General features: G+C 46.0%; 1 protein-coding gene across 1 annotated transcript in view; it reads right to left on the bottom strand.

Annotated features, from left to right (window-relative positions):
• Positions 1 to 17,793, bottom strand: part of DNAH6 (dynein axonemal heavy chain 6) — a 244,646-nt gene that overhangs the window by 183,190 nt on the left and 43,663 nt on the right. Inside the window, exons 16-21 of the mRNA XM_019555221.1 lie at positions 15,039 to 15,167; positions 11,587 to 11,700; positions 7,520 to 7,663; positions 6,670 to 6,882; positions 5,590 to 5,682; positions 1,624 to 1,743 (exon numbers count right to left, since the gene is read on the bottom strand). Coding sequence (XP_019410766.1) covers positions 1,624 to 1,743; positions 5,590 to 5,682; positions 6,670 to 6,882; positions 7,520 to 7,663; positions 11,587 to 11,700; positions 15,039 to 15,167 — 813 coding nt within the window. The remainder of the gene's footprint in view (positions 1 to 1,623; positions 1,744 to 5,589; positions 5,683 to 6,669; positions 6,883 to 7,519; positions 7,664 to 11,586; positions 11,701 to 15,038; positions 15,168 to 17,793) is intronic.

Below are 17,793 nucleotides of genomic sequence, written 5' to 3'. Positions count from 1 at the left end.
GGTTCTGTGATTTCTTTTGTTGTCTTTTTTTTAATTTTGTTTGAGCACAGACAAGACTGGCCCCTGGAAGGGTGTACCCAGACAAGGCACTAGGACACCCTGGGGCGCAGAGAAGTTTACTGGCAGCACTGCAACTTGGCTGCGGAAAAACATCATAAAACACCATCTGGAGAGGTTAGCCTGGAGTAAAGGGGAGGTTTGGAGCCCCACAAAAGACACAGGGATCAAGACCAGGCAGGATCACCGTGGGCATTGGATCCCAGGAATATAAAGGTCATCAAAGTCGTGGCAGGAGAGAAAAACGTAAGATTCACTTCCTGGCAGACCTGGTGATCCAGAGCCAAGGTCTGCCAGGCAGACAAGCACTAGCAAACCCTACAATACTGACAGATGTCATACCATACCACAACTAATCAATTTCAGTGACATGTATACACCCCAGAATACTTCCCAGCAACACACTTCTGGTGGGAAATAGCATATATCAAACTTTCCAGGCCAATCTCACTCTCCATTGCCATAACAGGTCATCACCTTCCCTACTCTCCAGGATGCTTAGTTCTTGTATCTGACCCTTGCAGCTAAACCTACCTGCTTCTCCTGAGGTCCAGAAAAGAACTAGTATCATAAATTGTAGGGCTGGCAAGTCAGTCAATTAAATGGTCAAATATTGTCAATTGGCCAATCAAATGCACGTTTTTGAACAGTCAAAGATTACAGCAATTTTAGGGAAAAAAACCTAATTTTTTTATCATTTTCTTGACAGAAATATGATTTTTAAATTTTTTTTTACATAATTCGTAATGGAAAATTTGTGGTTTTTCTGTATATTGTTTGGACCTATTGGCAATTTTTTACAATTTCTGAGTGATATTTGACCAATTACCTAACCCTAATAAATTGTGAACACTCTCACTATGGATCTTAGGGTTGGCTCCATATGTTGGAGCCAACCTTAAGCCAACATATGCCGCCAACATATGCTGCCTGTTTCTGAAAGCCATACTTGCCACCTAAGTAACAATTTTACGGTGAAATTTAAATAAATATAAGATGTCTTGCACTCAAAAGCTTGTTTAACATTATTCCAATTATATAGTTGGTCCAATAAAAGACACCCCTCTGGGAAATCCTTGCCTTAAACAAATATAAGTTCACTGTTATTTGAATTGCTTGTGAAAACCATTGACAAAGTATAGATGATTTCCCCTATGACCATACAATGAATAAAGACACAATAAAACACACATCATTTCTATCCACGTTATTTGCAACCTGCTTAATTTGCAGTGGGTTGAGGATGCTCAGTTGATGCTACAGCAAAGCAGCACCTTTTAAAATAAAAATCACAGCAAAGAGTTGAAGCAGCTCAGCTTTCCTGTGAGATTTTTTTACTGCAGGTCTATCCCCAACTAGTTTGCAAGCTGTCATCTTTGCAGGTTCATAAAGAACCTAATCATGTACAGTAACCTGGCATGACCTTCTTTTTTCAACTGATTTTAGTAGATTTCCTTTCAGCTATTTGTACATATTTGGCATTTTAAATAAGGCGGCACTCTACCATGACACTCTTAAAGAGACTCCTGCTAAGCCCTCCAAATTATGTTGTCATTTATTACTCACCAGTGTTTGACTGAATAAGGACAACTGTTTTTGCCATTCATCTACTCGTGCTTTGAGAGGACCCACATATCTTGAGGAGGCGATAGTTGCTACGGTAATAGTGCTGTCATCAAGCAAGACCTCAAATAAGAAGTAAACAGCCTGTCAGTTATTTTCTAGGCCAGAGCTGTCCAGCTAGTAGCCTGTAGTCTACATCCAACCCGGAGGGGTTAACCAACAACCCCCAGGCTCCTGGTCCAGGTCCCACTCCCCCCATAACTATCCTGCAACCGCTACATGGATCTCCAGGCTCCCCTACCCTCCTTCAGCTTCTGTAGTAGAGAGGAGGTCACCTGCTGTGTGTCACCACAGGGGGAGGGCCACATGGCTCAATGCAACCTAGGGAAAAATACACCTATCCCTGCTACTTCAAGTGAGAGAGTGCAGCCCACAGATACCTTGCTGCAGGGCAGTCACTCTGTTGCCAGGGGAGGCAGGCAGCAGTTAAAAGGAGGTAAAGCAGCAGGCCAGAGCAATAATTAATCAGGGTGGAAAAGGAAGCCCTTGAGCCTGGCCTTGAAGACTAGTGGCCCTGACTGTGAAGGAGGAAGGAACTGCAGGATTCCTCCTTGAGGTAAGTACAGTTAAGTTGAGCTGATTCTATCGTGACAGGCCATTTGGGATGGTTGGGAAGTTAGTCAGGGATCCTATCCTGGGATACATCCTCTGATAGGAGAGGCTAAGGCACAGGGAAAGAGCCCTACAAGGGTCTGGGACCCAAGTAGGTTGGTGGCATGGGGTTGATGACACATAGATTAAGGGAGAGGTGAAGGCCCAAATAAAAAGATCTACCACCGTGTGTCACATAGGCTGTTGTGTGGGACTAAAGACAAGTGGAGTGCAGGAAAATAAAGTGCCCTGTCAGGGTCTGGAAGCCAGGCAGCTCTCCAGGGCTAAAGCTGAATAGAGGAGAGAGAGACAGAGGCAGGTCCTGGGATTCAGCATTAAAGGGAAAGAGTGGCCTGCACCCAGTGGTCCAGAGAGACTGAAGGCAAAGAGGGTGGGAGGGGGAGGGGGTGTACCCAGCTAGGTTCTGGGCCCCAGAGGGACTGCAGGGGAGGGAGTCACACTCTGCAAGTGCCAGGGGCCCAACAAACAGAGAGCTCCTTAATGTGGTCAAAGCCTAGAGGGTCACAATTAGAGCCCACAGGGCCATGTTTGATATTGGTAGAGCCGATGGATGCTTGCCAGGTATAGGGGGTGGAACAAAGGACCTGAGACACATGATCCAGAGGGAAGGCTGGCAAGCCCAGAGACAAAAAGGGAAGTGAGGCAGGGCCTGGGAGCCCGTAGGTGAGGGAAAAGCTAGAAGCATAACGAGGAAATGGGGATCTGGGCCAGAAGGAGGCCACTCAGCGATGAGCAAGAAAGAAGGAAGCATCAAGGGTTTACTCTGGTCTTGGATGGCAGCCTCCCATATCTTATCTACATGTCAAGGATGGCAGACAAACTTACGGCAGTGGCTGAGAGACCAACAGGGCAGGACAGGAATTGGAATGTCCTCTAGTACAGGAGTTAGCAACTACTTTGGCTGGAGGGCCACTTAACAAGTTTTGGTGAGCTGTTGAGGACCGTAAAGAAAGCCCCACTCTTTGACAGGTGCCTCACCCTCTGATCACCATCTTGGGACCAGAAGTCCAGCGCCTAACCCCTGACTTTGCCCTGAAACTCCCTCCCCTTGCCCCCAGGAGTAGTCCTTTTGGGAGGGGGCAGGGGTGCTGTCTTGGAACCAGAAAATAACCAAACCATATACTAAAAATCAAACACCGACTAGAACGTAGTTTAATTTAATTTTAAAAAATATTTTGGCCTGATTTATATGTGTGTGTGCGTGTGCATGCGTGCATGCATAGTGTATATAGAGGTGATTGCAAAATAGCTCAAAATAAAGTCTTACTTTTGTATACTGTGTGGAAGGGGTGTATGGAGTGTGTGGGGTATGTGGGTGTGGTGAGATGTGGGTGTATGTGGGGTTTGTCGAGGGATGCGGGGGACATGGGGGGGTGTAGGGGTTTGTGGGTATGGTGGTGTTTGGCATGTAGGGCCTGCTTCCCACACATCCTCCTCCATGGTGCACAGCCTCCGCTGCTGGCAGTAGCAGCAGCAGGCCCTTGGGACATTCATGACGCATGGAAGACGGAGCCCCCTGGCAGTGCACAGTTCTGGCCAAGTCCTGGGAGCTGCATGTGGTGGCAGGGAGCAGGGCCCAGCTGCCAGGTCCATCACATGGGGCTCCCCATGGTTCACATGCAGCTCCTGGCATTCTGCCGGAGCTATGCACTGCTGTGGGGAGCCCCACATAATGGAGCTGGCAGCTTAGCTCCACTCCCTGCAGCCTGGGTGGCAGGAAGCAGGGCCCAGCTAGCCAGGATTCACTACACAGGGCTCCATGCCATGCCCACAAAGTCCTGGGAGCTGCACATGGGGGCATGGAGCAGGGCCAGGCCACCGCTGCCTCCATCATGAGCAGCTCCCAGCTGAGTCCCAGGAGCTGCATGTGAGCCACAGGGAGTCCCATCAGCCTGGGCCCCATGCTCCCGTGAATCTGGGCTTTTTGCTCCCGTCACCCTGCCTTGGCCCCAATGCGGGTCACACACTTCTGCCCAGCTGCACCTTCCCCTCCCCACCACCTGCTGCCGCTTCCCTATCTGGTGCCTGGAGTACTGGAGCAGGGACAGGAGGAGGAGCTGATGGATGCCAGGGGAGCCAAGCAGGTCCCCAGGCGCCTGCAACAGCTGTAGCAGCAGCCCTGCATGCAAATTGTGCCCATTAACCAGGGCTGGGGCCCTCCTGCAGGTGAGGGTGGGAGTGTAGTGTGCTGCCCTGGTGGGAGTGGGTGGGGCTCCACCCCATGTGGAGTGCAGCAAGGGCAGCTATGAGCCAAGCCGGATACACTTAATTGGTGGGTACCTGGCCACGGGCCAGATGAAATTGCCTGGCAAGCCAGTCTGGCCTGTGGGAGCTATTTTGCCCGCCCCTGCTCAAAGGGGTGCCATGGTTATCCTCTGGAGACAGTTCCTATCACACGGCGGGCTGGAAGGGAGCTATACAGTGAGGTGCAGTAGGGAGGAGCACGTAGCACAATATGGCGTGCAGCCCAAGTGGTATGTCGCCTAGGGGGTTGCACCTCCTACACAGCATGTGGCTGGGCAGGCCTGTGGCCCCCAGCCCTAACAACCTTGATAATGGAAGAACGATGCTGTGCTGTTTTCAATACATATTGTTTATTGCCTAAACTGAATTCAAGTTTGGCTAAGTTAAGCAAGTTTTATAATACTTTTTCTAAATAACAGGAAATTTGGTTCTGATCTTTCAAACAGCCCTGCACAAGTGAGCCCCAACCACCTGTGTCAGTCCTAAGCAAATGTTTACCTGTGTGTAGCCAGCTGCAAAACAGGGGCACATTACATGTCTTGGGTTTAATGTTTAACATTAGGCAAAACCCTTATCATGTGTACATTAACAGAAATTACATACCATGACGCAGGGCTCTTCAACTTCAGCGCTACATGTGCTGCTGGCATGTGACCTTGGGTCACACACTGCATGGGCTACACACTGTGTGGGTAGCTGGCAGAGTACAACCCCCACTGAAATCAATAGTGAGCTACACAGGCAGTGCATGGACCTACCATAAGGCCATCCAGGCCCACAGGTTGCACATTAACTGCTTGTGGGGCAGCAGTTGTTACAACAAGGCTGTCCAGATACTGCAGTGGTAACCAACATAGCTGAATGTCTATATAAACTACAAACTATTTCTTACCTTGAAAACAGATGGCTAAAAAATGTGAATTTAAAATTTGCCATGTGGTAGGGTAATATTTCACCAACAAAAACCACTACTAGACATTACCCAGGACCTTATAAATGTAATAATTGCTGCTAACATCCTCACCCAACTTTTAAGTAGCAACAGTTACTTACTTGAAGGTCATCTGTGCCACCAAGGATGAAAACGTCTTTAGAATCACGATGTGGAAGAACAATGAATTCAGTAGTTTTCCAAGCATCTTCCACCTCATTGAAAAAATTATAAACCTTGTAAATCTCCTTACAATAATAAATACTAGACTTTCCAAATTAAATGAAAGGTAAATGATCTAATTTTGATTAATGAAAAGTAGATTTTATGTAAACAGATATGGCCAAATGGCTGTTATTTTATGGTGTTTCATATCTCTTAGAATTATAGAATCATAGAAAGTGAGGGTTGGAAGGGACCTCAGGAGGTCATCTAATCCAACCTCCTGCTCAAAGCAGGACTATCTCCAACTAGATCATCCCAGCCAGGGCTTTGTTAAGCCAAGCTTTATAAACCTCCAAGGATGGAGATTCCACCACCTCTCTAGGTAATCTGTTCCAGTGCTTTACCACCCTCCTAGTGAGAGAGCTTTTCCAAATATCCAGCTTAAACTTCCCTTGCTGCAACCTGAGACCACTGCTCCTTGTTCTGTCTCTTGTTGGGAGAGAGAAGGAAAAAATCACTTCTAACTTTGTCTTTTTCCTTTGAACATGCATGCATCAAGTTTTTCTCTTCTCATTATGAACAGAGCTATAATAAACATGACTTGTGTTTTGTCTGCTTACAATCATGCTAAGTTTCATAGAGCTGTTACATGCCAAAACATGGCATCAGCACAAACTTACTGATTGACACTCATTAAATCAGAAGAGACAGAAAAACCATATGTTCCCTTCTGTGAGTCCAATATTCTTTGCCAAAGAAAGTTACATGGACAGTGCAGCTGCAGGATGAGTTCTTGTATTAGTAAACCCTTCCTGAACATGTCCCATGGAAGAGCATGGGGCAATACAACAGATATTGCACTTTTGCTTTATATTTTGTTCAAATAAAAACTTCTACTTATTATTAACATGGTACTTAAATTCTGTGAACTGTAATTACGAGAAAGAGAGATTTTTTTTTTAATAGTTAATATAATGGTTAAAGTTTAGAACATGTTGTGTGAAAAACAAAACCAGTAATTTGCTCATACAAGTTACCTTCTTGAGCATTGTTTCTAAAGAGGCTTCTCCAGATGCTTGCCCAGAAACATCCTGAATTTCCTGAGCGAAGTCAAATATACTGAGTTCAACAAGTCTTGCCAAAGATAATGGATTTTCCAGATCAAGCAGCGTTGCATTAACTACTTGCTCCAGAACTGTCCAGTGTCTTGGTTTCAAAAAGGGGTTTCTTAGGTCTGTGATGACTGGGACCTGAAAAAGCAAACCAACCAGAATATTACCTTTTTCTCCTATTAAGTTTATTAAGCTTATCTTGCAAACTTAGACTTCTCTCAAAGTATGCCTTTCAAATAGAGTTAATGACTAGAAGTGGTCACAATTTAAATTTCAACCTTTTCATCATGTTTTTAGAATAAAGTATTTTTTCCCCGATTTCTTTTCGTTTGTTTGAAATGTTTCAACTTTCAGAGACAAAAAATCCCCATCGCCTTTTCCAATTTGCCTCTGAAGGAATAACAGAAAACAAAGCAATCTCCGAAGACCAGGAACAACGGTGACAAGGAACAATGGTAATAAGCTGATGGAGAATAGGTTTAGGTTAGAGATCATAAGGCAATATTTTACAGTTAGGGTTGCCAAAATCTGGAACCAGCTTCCCAGGGAAGTGGTCCTCGCCCCTTACCTTGGGCAAATTCAAGAGGAGGTTGGGTGATCACCTGTCTGGGGTCTTGTGAACCCAGGATTCATTCTTGCCTGTGGTAGGGGTCAGGCTAGATGATCTGTTCAGGTCCCTCCTGACCCTAGCTACTATGAAACTATGACCATTTAAAATTCACTTGTATGTTTCAATTTCATGTTTTTGGAAGGTAGTTTGAAATTCACATCTTACCTTGTCTTTCATCTTTTCTACCTTCTCTTTGAGTCGTGGCACTATATTATTAGGTGGTAAACCTTTTTCCAACTGATTTACAAATTTGGCATATTTAGAAACTTGAGAATTCAGGAGTTCTGGATCCAGGCTATCAAACTTAGACTGCAGAAATCAAGCACAGAAAATACCCTTAATGATTGATAGAAGAAACGAATTTGCCACCTCAACTCACTTTGAACAGAATGTTACTCCAGAAAATAAATGTGATAGTGATGATCTAGGGGACTGATCTTACAATCCACATGCACTCAACCCTTTTATTTTTTATAACATATGTATAAGTCACTTATAGAAATGGACTGTGTTTCTTTCAGGGCTTCAAGATTGTATACTCTAAAGCAAGGGTCAGCATCCTTTTTCAAGCTGCACCCCCGCCAGAGCCACACAGCTAGGAACTGATGCCTGTGCTGCCACCACTACTCCCAGTTCCTTGCTTCCCTGACACTGTGAAAGTGCAGCTTCCAGCCAGGAAGGAAGTGTGCTGGGGCCAGGCAGCTGGAAGCTTTTCCCATGCCACTGCCACTACTGCTTTTCTCTACCTCCTCGCCCCCAACTTCTGGCTTCCTGCTCCCCTCCATCTGGAGGCTAAGTCCCATGATGTAGCCTTGAGGAAGGAGGAGGGTAGGAGGGAGAGAAGCAGCAGGGGCATGGGCACAGCTCCCAGATCTCTGGCTGTAGTGCAACTCCTTGCTGCTCAGCCCCATTGTGGAAGCAGGCACAAAGAAAGTCCTGCAGCTCCACAGGCTGGATCCAGTGGCTCCACAGGCCACATTCAACCCACAAGCCACACTTTGCCAACCTCTGTTATAAAGCAAAGCACTACTTTATAGACACAGGAAGCTTTATAGACCTTTATAAACCAGCCTGCAGAGCCAAATGGGCTAGGCACCCCTGCTATAAAACACTATTGAAAGAAGATCCAATATGAACTGCTGACTTGTACAAATTAGCAAAGAGATAGACAATGGTTTGACACAAAGGAAAGCTGGCACCTTCACGATTACAATCTTCCACTGTCAAGAATCCCAGGTTTTCTTAAACAATTGAACAATACAAATTAGGCACACAGAAATTTCAATGCAATTCAAATCCAATGCTGTCTTCATTTACCAGGTACCTAACCAATCCTGAACTTGATCTGGTACAAAAAGGCATTTTATGAGTAAATAACTACAAGTAAGCAACCCATTATACCAACTATTCCACAAGGTGGGATGAGATGTAGCATCTCTCTCAAGCACATTATAACAACCCTTGAGCAGGACGCTGGCCGCATCTACATGGAACGCCTTTTTTTGTGATGCTACTACACAGTAGCCTAATACTACTGTGCAGTAGGGCCGTGTCTCTGTTTTTGCTATGCAATGCTACTGTACAGTAGTATCAGGCTACTGTGCAGTCAGCATCTCCTGTAGATGCAGCCACTAACCACCACAGCCCAGCTGCTTTACCTGTGGCAGTTTAGAGTGCTATACCTTGCAGTTGTGACAGGGTTGATTGTGTAGTTTTAGTAATAGGTTAGATCGGGATTTGTATGGGGTGGTCTGGATAGGGATGATCCTGCTTGAGGCAGGAGGCTGGACTAGATGACCCCTGGAGACTCCGTCCAGCTCTATTTTCTATGATTCAACATGTACCTTAGCAATTTAATTCTACTTTGCTCTGCTAGAAAAAAGCTCCCAGTTAATAAAGTATGGCACCTAGATATACAATAGGAAATGCACTTTTGATATGAACAAGCAATGAGTCAAAAGCAGTGAGGGAGATAAAAATTACAAAGTGCTAATATTTAGAAGTTGTTCAGAATACATCACTTAGCACAAAATCATCTTAATTTCTCCTTCAGTTATTTTTACTGACAAAACCCAAGGTTGCTACATACATAACTATAAATCCTGATGACAGACTCACAAAAATTAGGTCAAAGCAGTTAAAATGTTGAATTTTTCAGACTGATGAAGCTGTATTGTGTCATGGAGAATGTCTCTCTCAGCTGGCAATGAAAAAGGAGCTGACAGAAGTACTAAGGGTGTGCTTCCACATTTCAATTAGTACCTGCTAACTTTAAGGAATGTTAAAGGTAGCATGCAATGGGAACAGTGGCATGTTCAGGGATAATATTCTCTGTAACATGCATAGCTCTGAGCTGCTGCCAGAGGGCTGGAGAGCAGGCATGTAGCTAGGAGCTGACAAATCTGTTACTTGCCTACCCAGCTTGCTGGCTTTAGCAGCAACACCCCCTCTTGCCTTGCAGAGCATCCCCCCAGCACAATGCAGACACATGCACGCACACATGTAAACACCCCATCCCCAGACTTGTTCTTGGGTACTGCCAAGCAGTACAGGGAGGGCAGGGGGGCAGCAGTGGGGGAGTGGCTGTCCCTGATTGCACAGGGCAGAACACAGCCCAACCAAGAGCACACAACGAACCCTGATAGTGCCGCTGGGCAGCAGCCAGAGGTGCACATCCCCACCTCCATGCACGTCATGCTATGCTGCAAGTGTGTGCGTCATGTTGTGTTGTGAACACATGTTGTGCTTTGTATGTTGTGTTGTGCTGTGGGTATAGCTCCCCATCTCAGTAGTGGGGCAGCTCCCTTCCTCCCTCCCCCTCCCACTCTCCCTGCAGTCAGACAGCTTCCTTCTTCACTCACCAGCTGCTGCTCCACTGTCTCGGCTGTGACTGGATGGGAGAAGGACTGGAGTCCAGAAAGACAGCTAGTACACCTGGAAGCTACTTGGGAAACTAGAGGACTGCAGATTGGTTATTTGATCTCCCATGAACAATTAGAAGTTGGGAAAAGTTGAGCTGGATAGCACAGCTCAAAGAAAATCCTCACTTCAAATGGCATAACTCTAAGATGCCTAGAGAGCACTTAGCACTTGTAGGGAGCATGGATCTGTGAATATGTGATCCTTCACATTTGAAGAGTCCTTAACAAGGCTTAATTGTACTTCTAATTTTGCCCTTTTCTAGTGGTCTCATGGAAAAATCACTGTTGTAGGACATTGTTGCTGGATAGAAGAGGCTGAATAATTGTATGAACAAATTGGTATTAGCAGCTTTGTTTGCTGATACACAAATAACTAACACTCAGGCTGTGGAGTGTCCTCTTGACCACAGCAAGCTGCACTTCCTATATATTTTAGATGGAACAGAACAAGAGAGAATAAAGAAAAGTTACCTAAGACCAATTGCCTACAATGGACCAGTGATATATTTTTTCTGTTTGCCTTTTGCAGTTTGTGTGACAGGAGCGGAGACATTCATTCCCCAGAGATAAATATCAGTGGCATATATTCGTGCCACTACTGGATATTCGTGCCACTACTCTTGCACACGTGTTCTGGCACATAGCAAGTTGCCCCAGGTGGGGTAGGAGAGGCTGAGGCCAGCACCTGGGGTTCTGGGGCCCTCCTGGAGCTGCAGCAGTGGCGATCCAGGTGCATGGAGCCTGTCTGGCAGCAGGAACATAGCTCTGGCTGGCCAGGTTCCAGTTTCGAGCAGCACATACCATTACCATGTGCGCCACCCTGCTTTTTTCTGGTATGGGGTTTTTGTGACACTGGGAGATCCCGGTGTCACAAAAACCCACCAGGCTGCATATTAGCGGCAATTGCCTGCATGTGTGATGCATGTGGTTTGTGGTGCCACAAGCCACATGTGCACACTCATCTGGATGCGCTCAGAAGGGTCAATTAGCCTTGACTAATGACTTGCTATTGTCAGAATAAATCTTGCTTTATCTGCACAAATCCTGCCATATCATTCAGGTTTTACAATGTTCATTAGATAGCACAGAAAAATCTGAGAAGCATTTCCTGGAAGAATTTACGTAACTCTTTGATCAGCTGCACAGTAACCTTTTACTACTCAAGAGATATTAAAGCCTAGAGTGCTCTTTTTGAAATATAAAAGACATGTATAGTGTTTTACATATTATATAAAACAGAATTATATACTATAAACTTTACTACAGATAACTTTATAGCTGTTCATTTAGAAATCAGTGCATTTATTCTACCTCCATCCATTCTGTGTGGAGTATTTCCCATTCAGAAAGAGAATCCCAAAGCAACTGTTTGAGTTTCAGTTCTGCACAAACTTCTTCCAAAGCATCAAATTTTGCAACTTCTACCTTTGAAGGGAAATTTAAAAACAAGTTATTTTCTAATACAACCAATTCTAAAACAACAAAACTTACAATTTTAAAATTCCCCAGTTTACATCTGACAGATTATGAAGTTAACATTGAGGAGGAAAATGGAATATCACCTTTTTACACTGACAGTTTTAGTACCAAATAACTGGTTTTATAAGACAATTCTTAAATACACTTTTGCAAAAGATGCTGAGCCATTGAGAACTCGGTCATATGTCTTGACTCTTTTTTACCTACAGCTTCTAGTAAATATTGCATCTTGCTGAATAATTTCTAAACTGTTCTGTGAAAAGCTGTTTAGGAATGGAGACTTCATTAACACAGCTCTTTCCATTTAAATACAGGTAGAAGTATTCTTTCCGTGTAACAGCTTATAATACCTGCACTTGATGAGTTTATATGATGCAAATACTTGATTGCTTAACTACTCATGCGTTCATATGGCATTATGTTCAATTAAGCCCTTATTTACCACTTAGGTAGAACCCAAAGGTGTTGTTAGATTAGCAGCCAGAAAAATGGTAAGGAGTACACCAATTAAGATTTTCTTGGCCGATACTGACAGTTAATTATTAACCAACTATACTGTCCAATACCAATCTGATAACCAACGTTTAGTAATAAAGCTCATCAAACAGGCTTTAGTTCAAGGACCTCCACCACCATGTCTAAAAGTAGAGATGCCGATACAGAAAACACAGCGGCACTTCAATTGGAGCAGCTCTCGGAGCTGCTCTAATTAAAGTGCCGCCCCCATCTCCTGATCAGAGCACCCGCAAGTGTCCCGTGCCACGTGCAGCCCCTGCCCTTCACCCCCAGGCTTGGGGCACCTGCCTGAGCCTGAGGCTGCCCAGGACTAGACTATGTCTGGGCATTTAAATCAGAGTGGGTCTTGGAGCCAGTCTAATTAAAGTGCCACTCCCCGCCCCCAGGCTTCCTTCGCACCAGGGGACAGACCCTGTTGCACACAGCAGGGGGGAAGCAGCTGCCCTGACCCCTGCCAAGCTTTGCCCCTGGCCCCTGGTGTGCAGACCCCCCGCCACTGTAGGTTGAGTCCTGCTGGGCCGGGCTGGGCAGCTGCACCCACCTCTCCCCACCTCAGTCACATCTGCTGCATTCAGTACCTTTTACAATGCCTGACCCAGCCCCAGTCCGCAGTCCATAATGCACCACATCAGCACCTAGGACACCACAGCAGCTGCTCTGCTCCAGCTCAGCCCACCTGCTAGTGAGGGGATGGGGGTGTATCTGGGGTCACCCCAGCTTGTGGGAGGGAACCCAGGTGTCCAGGGACCCAAGCCCTGTGGGTGCAAGACGGAACCCAGGCATCCGGAGGCCCCAGCGTATTTATCGGACATTATCGGCTACAACAGCCAAAAAAACCCAATAATGTTAATTTTCCTTTTATCAGTGCCGATCTGTTACCCAACCGATATACCCGTGCACCTCTAAAAATGGTAACTTCCAAAAGAATCCATTTTTCTAGCAGCACTGAGATGCTGATGCAATGTACCCCTCTAGTATGATACTATTTCAAATACACTTGTACTTTTGGAGTTACTCAAAGCAGCCCATTTACACACTCATCTAATTTAGTCTCCCCCAACACAGTTCCCAGAAGTTATAACATACAGTGCTATAGCCAGTAGTGCTTTAACATCTGGGAATGAAACTCTAGAAAGAAGCTTTAGCTATTGCACTGTCAAATGCCATACTAACAAGAGTTGTACACCATGCTGGCTATTTCAGAAATGCTGGTAACTTGTTAGAAGCCTGTATTTCCTGAAGTGATGTTGCTCAAAAAACTTGCAAGCTCCCCAGCTAGCTGCACTTTTCATCAATATTATATTTAAAGACATGCACAAAAATTTGCTGAGACATATCTCATCTAACTCTCAGGAGGCCTCAGACAACAAAAGTAACAAGTTAGTTTTATCACTTCTGATTTTTAATGTGCCTCTCACAAGACTCCATCTTCAGAGGAACCTGTCCAGCTCCTCCATGCTCATAGACCTGAAAGAACCTCAAAGCCCAACAGATTCACAGACTCTAAATAAACAAGAAGACCTGTTGAGATATCTAGTCCAGCTCGTTGTTCGTGGAAGATTGTGCCTTATTGTATTCTTGTTTGTGTATTTTCTTCCTCGTTGAATAAGCCTTTAAGGGAGAACAGGTAGCCATGTGACAGGTAGTTGCACAGGACTCTGAAAGCTCCGTTAGTGCAGACTGTGGCAGGGCACTGTAGGTGCCTGCCACTTCAAGACCTGAGCCAAGCAGCCGGCAGGCGCCTGATTGCGGCAGCCACGGTTGATTCAGGGCTGCCTGTATAAGCAGGGCATTTTGCTGCTAGCAGGGTAGGCAGCAACACTGCCTGGCTACAAGGCTTCTTGGATCATCCTGGAGGTAAGGGAAGAGCTGCAGGGGATGGCTAGGAGGCTCCTGGTCCTGGGCATGACCTAAAACTGCACCCTGCCAGGAGTGGGTGGCCTGGTGGGGCTCTCAGTGGCGCAGGAAATTTGGTGGCAGCATCCATTAATACAGTCACCCCCTTCCCTCTGCCAAATTCACAAGCCCCAAGCCTTGTTTGGCTGGTCAGGGCTGAGACCCCTTCTCCTGTGGGGTGGGCCATGCCCCCACCCCCACTTCTGGATCAGGGCTGGGCCATGCCCCCTTCTCTCTCCATGGAGCCAAGTCAAGCTCCTTTCCTCTGCAGAGCTCCAGTGGGGCCTCTCTGCCCCACTGCCACCCTCTGTGTGACCACTTGGTGCCCGCTGTGCCTACCCTGGCACTGGATCAGAAACACCAGCTCAATCCGGTCCACAGACAGATTGGACACTGCCAGTCTGGCCCACTGGGCAAAAAGGTTGGGCACCACTGCAGTAGACCATTTTACAAACAGCAAATACCAGCTGGTTCTCCTGTTGAAACTGTTACAGACAAATCCAAAATCTATAGGCAAAATTGTGGAGAGGCCTTTGTTAGTTCCCTGTAGCATCCCACATACAATTCAAACAGCTCATAATTTTCATAAAGCCTCTTTCTAAATGTACTGCTCTCAAAGTCAACTGTTTTAGTTAGGGCATCACAAAGATAAAATAATAAAACATGTATCAATATAACCTTTATTTGTGCACAAGCAGACTGAGGCAGAAAAGCGGGTATTACCAAGGAATCGCCAACAAGCAACTTGATATTTATGAAATTTTGCTAAATGGAAATATCTGTTTCTTTAACACTGAAGGAAACAAAAACAAACCCTCAGTTCAGGTTTCATAAATGTAAAACAAGTACTGGTACTTGTGGGGAAAAAATACCTTAAAATTCTTCTGGTAGGATTTATACTGGAACGCACGTTTCTGTAGCTCATCCAGAATGTTCTGTAAGTCCGTAAGAATTTGGTTTACTTTGTCTTGGTCAGCTGCAATATCCAAAATCTGTGGATCCTATTTAGCAAAACATTTTATTGTCAGTTCTAGCTTCAGCTTGTAGTAAGCACTGAAATAAATGTCTCATATTTTAGGCCAATGGAAAGATTAAATTCAGTGAAGCATAAGAGCAACATTCCAATATTGAAATATATAGTATAATGTATGTGCAAGGAGATTTAATCCTCTTTAATAATTATTGGAAACGGTTATTAAGTATCAAAGATTCCAAAAACAGATTTCCTCTATTTACAACTAAAACTATCTTATTTTACCCCCAATCTTCAGTTTGCTGTCTGTGGGAGTAAACCACAGTGGTCACCTGAACATCTAGAGCATTCACTAGAGTGTCTGCCAGTGATTTTACTGTCAATTTTTCTATCATTACATGGCCTGCTGCACTGGTTCAAAATGAAGATACTATAAACATGGCACCTCGCTATGCCATGGTTGGCATTACACATTAATATGACTTTCCCAGAACCTGAGATCGTACAACAATGTGGGGAAAACCCACAGTCAAAGCAATAATCAGCTATTTTATATAATATGAAACATTCTATTTTTTTTTAATCTATATATTCAAGATGTCTCTGAACATCAGGAGTCGTACATCTTCTCTCCCATATGCTTCCCCACCTTACCCCACTAAGTATTGTCAGGCATGGGGAAGTCTAGATTTTTGAGACTCCACTTGAGGTCCATGCCACCCAAGAATGCGGAGAGCCTAGCATCCTGGAATTCATGGTACCTCAGTACTTGAGGAGGACTTTAGATGAGAGCAGGAAGTATATATATACACAGCAGTATAGAGAGGACAAAGCTGATGAATCCCCACAAGGAGGGAAGGGTACAAAGAAAAGAGACTGGCTGTTGAAACTTCAAGACATTCTGTGGCAACCAATTCCATCCCCCCAGTCTTTGCAAGATCCACCATGCTGTAAGCTCATACATATCTGATTTGATGTAAGAGATTTAGAAATTAAATAGATTGGGCCATACCCTAAATTGGGGGTGGGCAATTATTTCAGCTGGAGGACTACAAGGTGGCCACACCCCATGACATGCACTCCGCCCCCTGGTCGCCATCTAGGGACTGGAAGTCCCACCCCTCAACCCTTGACCTTTGCCACCAGAAGTCCCTCCCTTTGCCCCTGGAAGCACTCCTTTTGGGAAGGGGGTTTTCCATCTTGCAACCAGAAAAAATAAATAAATTATATACTAAAAATCAAACATCCAAAATAAAGTTTAACTATATTTTAAAAAAATAGTTTGTCCTGATTTATGTGCGTTTGTACTGTGTATGTACAGGTGATTCCATAATAGCTCAAAATGAAGTCTTACTCTTTTCAATTGTGGGGGGGGAGTATAGGAGGGTTGTGGGTGGGTGGGTATGGGGTTTGTGGGGAGCTGTGGGGTGTGGACATGGCGGTTTGTGGGGGGCTGTGTGCATGTAGCAGTGCACAGGGCTCCCCCCAGAGGCATGTGGGTGTGACTGTTGGGGAGTGTGTTGTGTTTGTGGGGTGTGTGATTATGTGTGGGGGAGGGTGTAGTTGTGGGGAGGGGTTTCAGGTTATGGTGGGGTGAGCATAGGAGCCCCCATGCATGCCCCCCTAAGCCAGTCAGCATCCACTCCACAGCAGCCCAGAACCTGCGCACCCTGCAGGACCTCCCCTCTACTGCCAGCAGTGCACAGCCCCAGCGTGCCCTGCACCCACTCTGCACCACCTGGCCATGGCACATCATGCCACCCCTGGGCACGCAGCAGGGCTGGAGCAGCACTGCGGCAGGACTGCCTTCCCAGGCAGCCCAGGTGGCAGCAGCTCCTGGCTGTCACCGCTGCTGGCCCCAGCCCCACCATACCGGCAAGGATCAGCGTGTGCAGCCCCAAATAGGCACGCACCACACCTGCTACAGACTTGCCCATGCAGACTGAGCAGCAGTGGCAGCACCAGGCAGAAACTGTTCCTCAGCACAGGGGAAAAGCAGTTGGTTCCCGCTGCTGCACAGTCCTTACTGCAGCTGCCTGGAGCCCATGCTGTGCCAGGCTGCCCAGAATCTCTGCAGGCATCACTGCCACCCCTGGGCTGCCCACTGGGGCAGCAATGACAGTGCAAAGCAGCCACAGGGCAGCCCAGAGGCAGCAGTGACAGAAACTTTCGCTCCAAGTGGCTGCAGCGAGAACTGCCTGGCAGTGGCGAGAGGGAGGAGCCGCTTTTCCTCTGCACTGAGCAACAGTTTCTGCCCGGTGGTGCTGCTGCTACTCAGCCCAGACGGGTGAGTCTGGAGCAGGCACAGGGCACACTGGGTTAGGGCTGCCCATGCTCCTTCCCACTGCTACCATGGGGCTGGGGCCAGTGCCATCCAGGCTTCCTAGAAAGGAAATCTAGCCATGGAGTTGCTCCAGCCCCACTGCATGCCAGGGGGTGGCAGGGCAGCACCTGGGCCAAACAGGACCCTATTTTGACTGCAAATTGAGATATAATACAGAACACAGCTATCTTAGTCCTTTGCACTGCAGGGAGTTGCCTTCAGGAAATCCTGTCTCCAGAAATAAGGTGCAACCCTTCAGCTGATACAGTTCAATTTAAAACAGGACCATGTATTTTCAGTGCTTAAAAGGCACATTTTGTATATAAGGAAT

The sequence above is a fragment of the Crocodylus porosus genome, unplaced genomic scaffold (assembly GCF_001723895.1).
Source record: "Crocodylus porosus isolate Cpor-Errol unplaced genomic scaffold, CroPor_comp1, whole genome shotgun sequence".
NCBI classification, from domain to species: domain Eukaryota; kingdom Metazoa; phylum Chordata; order Crocodylia; family Crocodylidae; genus Crocodylus; species Crocodylus porosus.
Note: the sequence above shows the minus strand (reverse complement) of the source record. Positions and strands in the feature narration are given on the sequence as shown.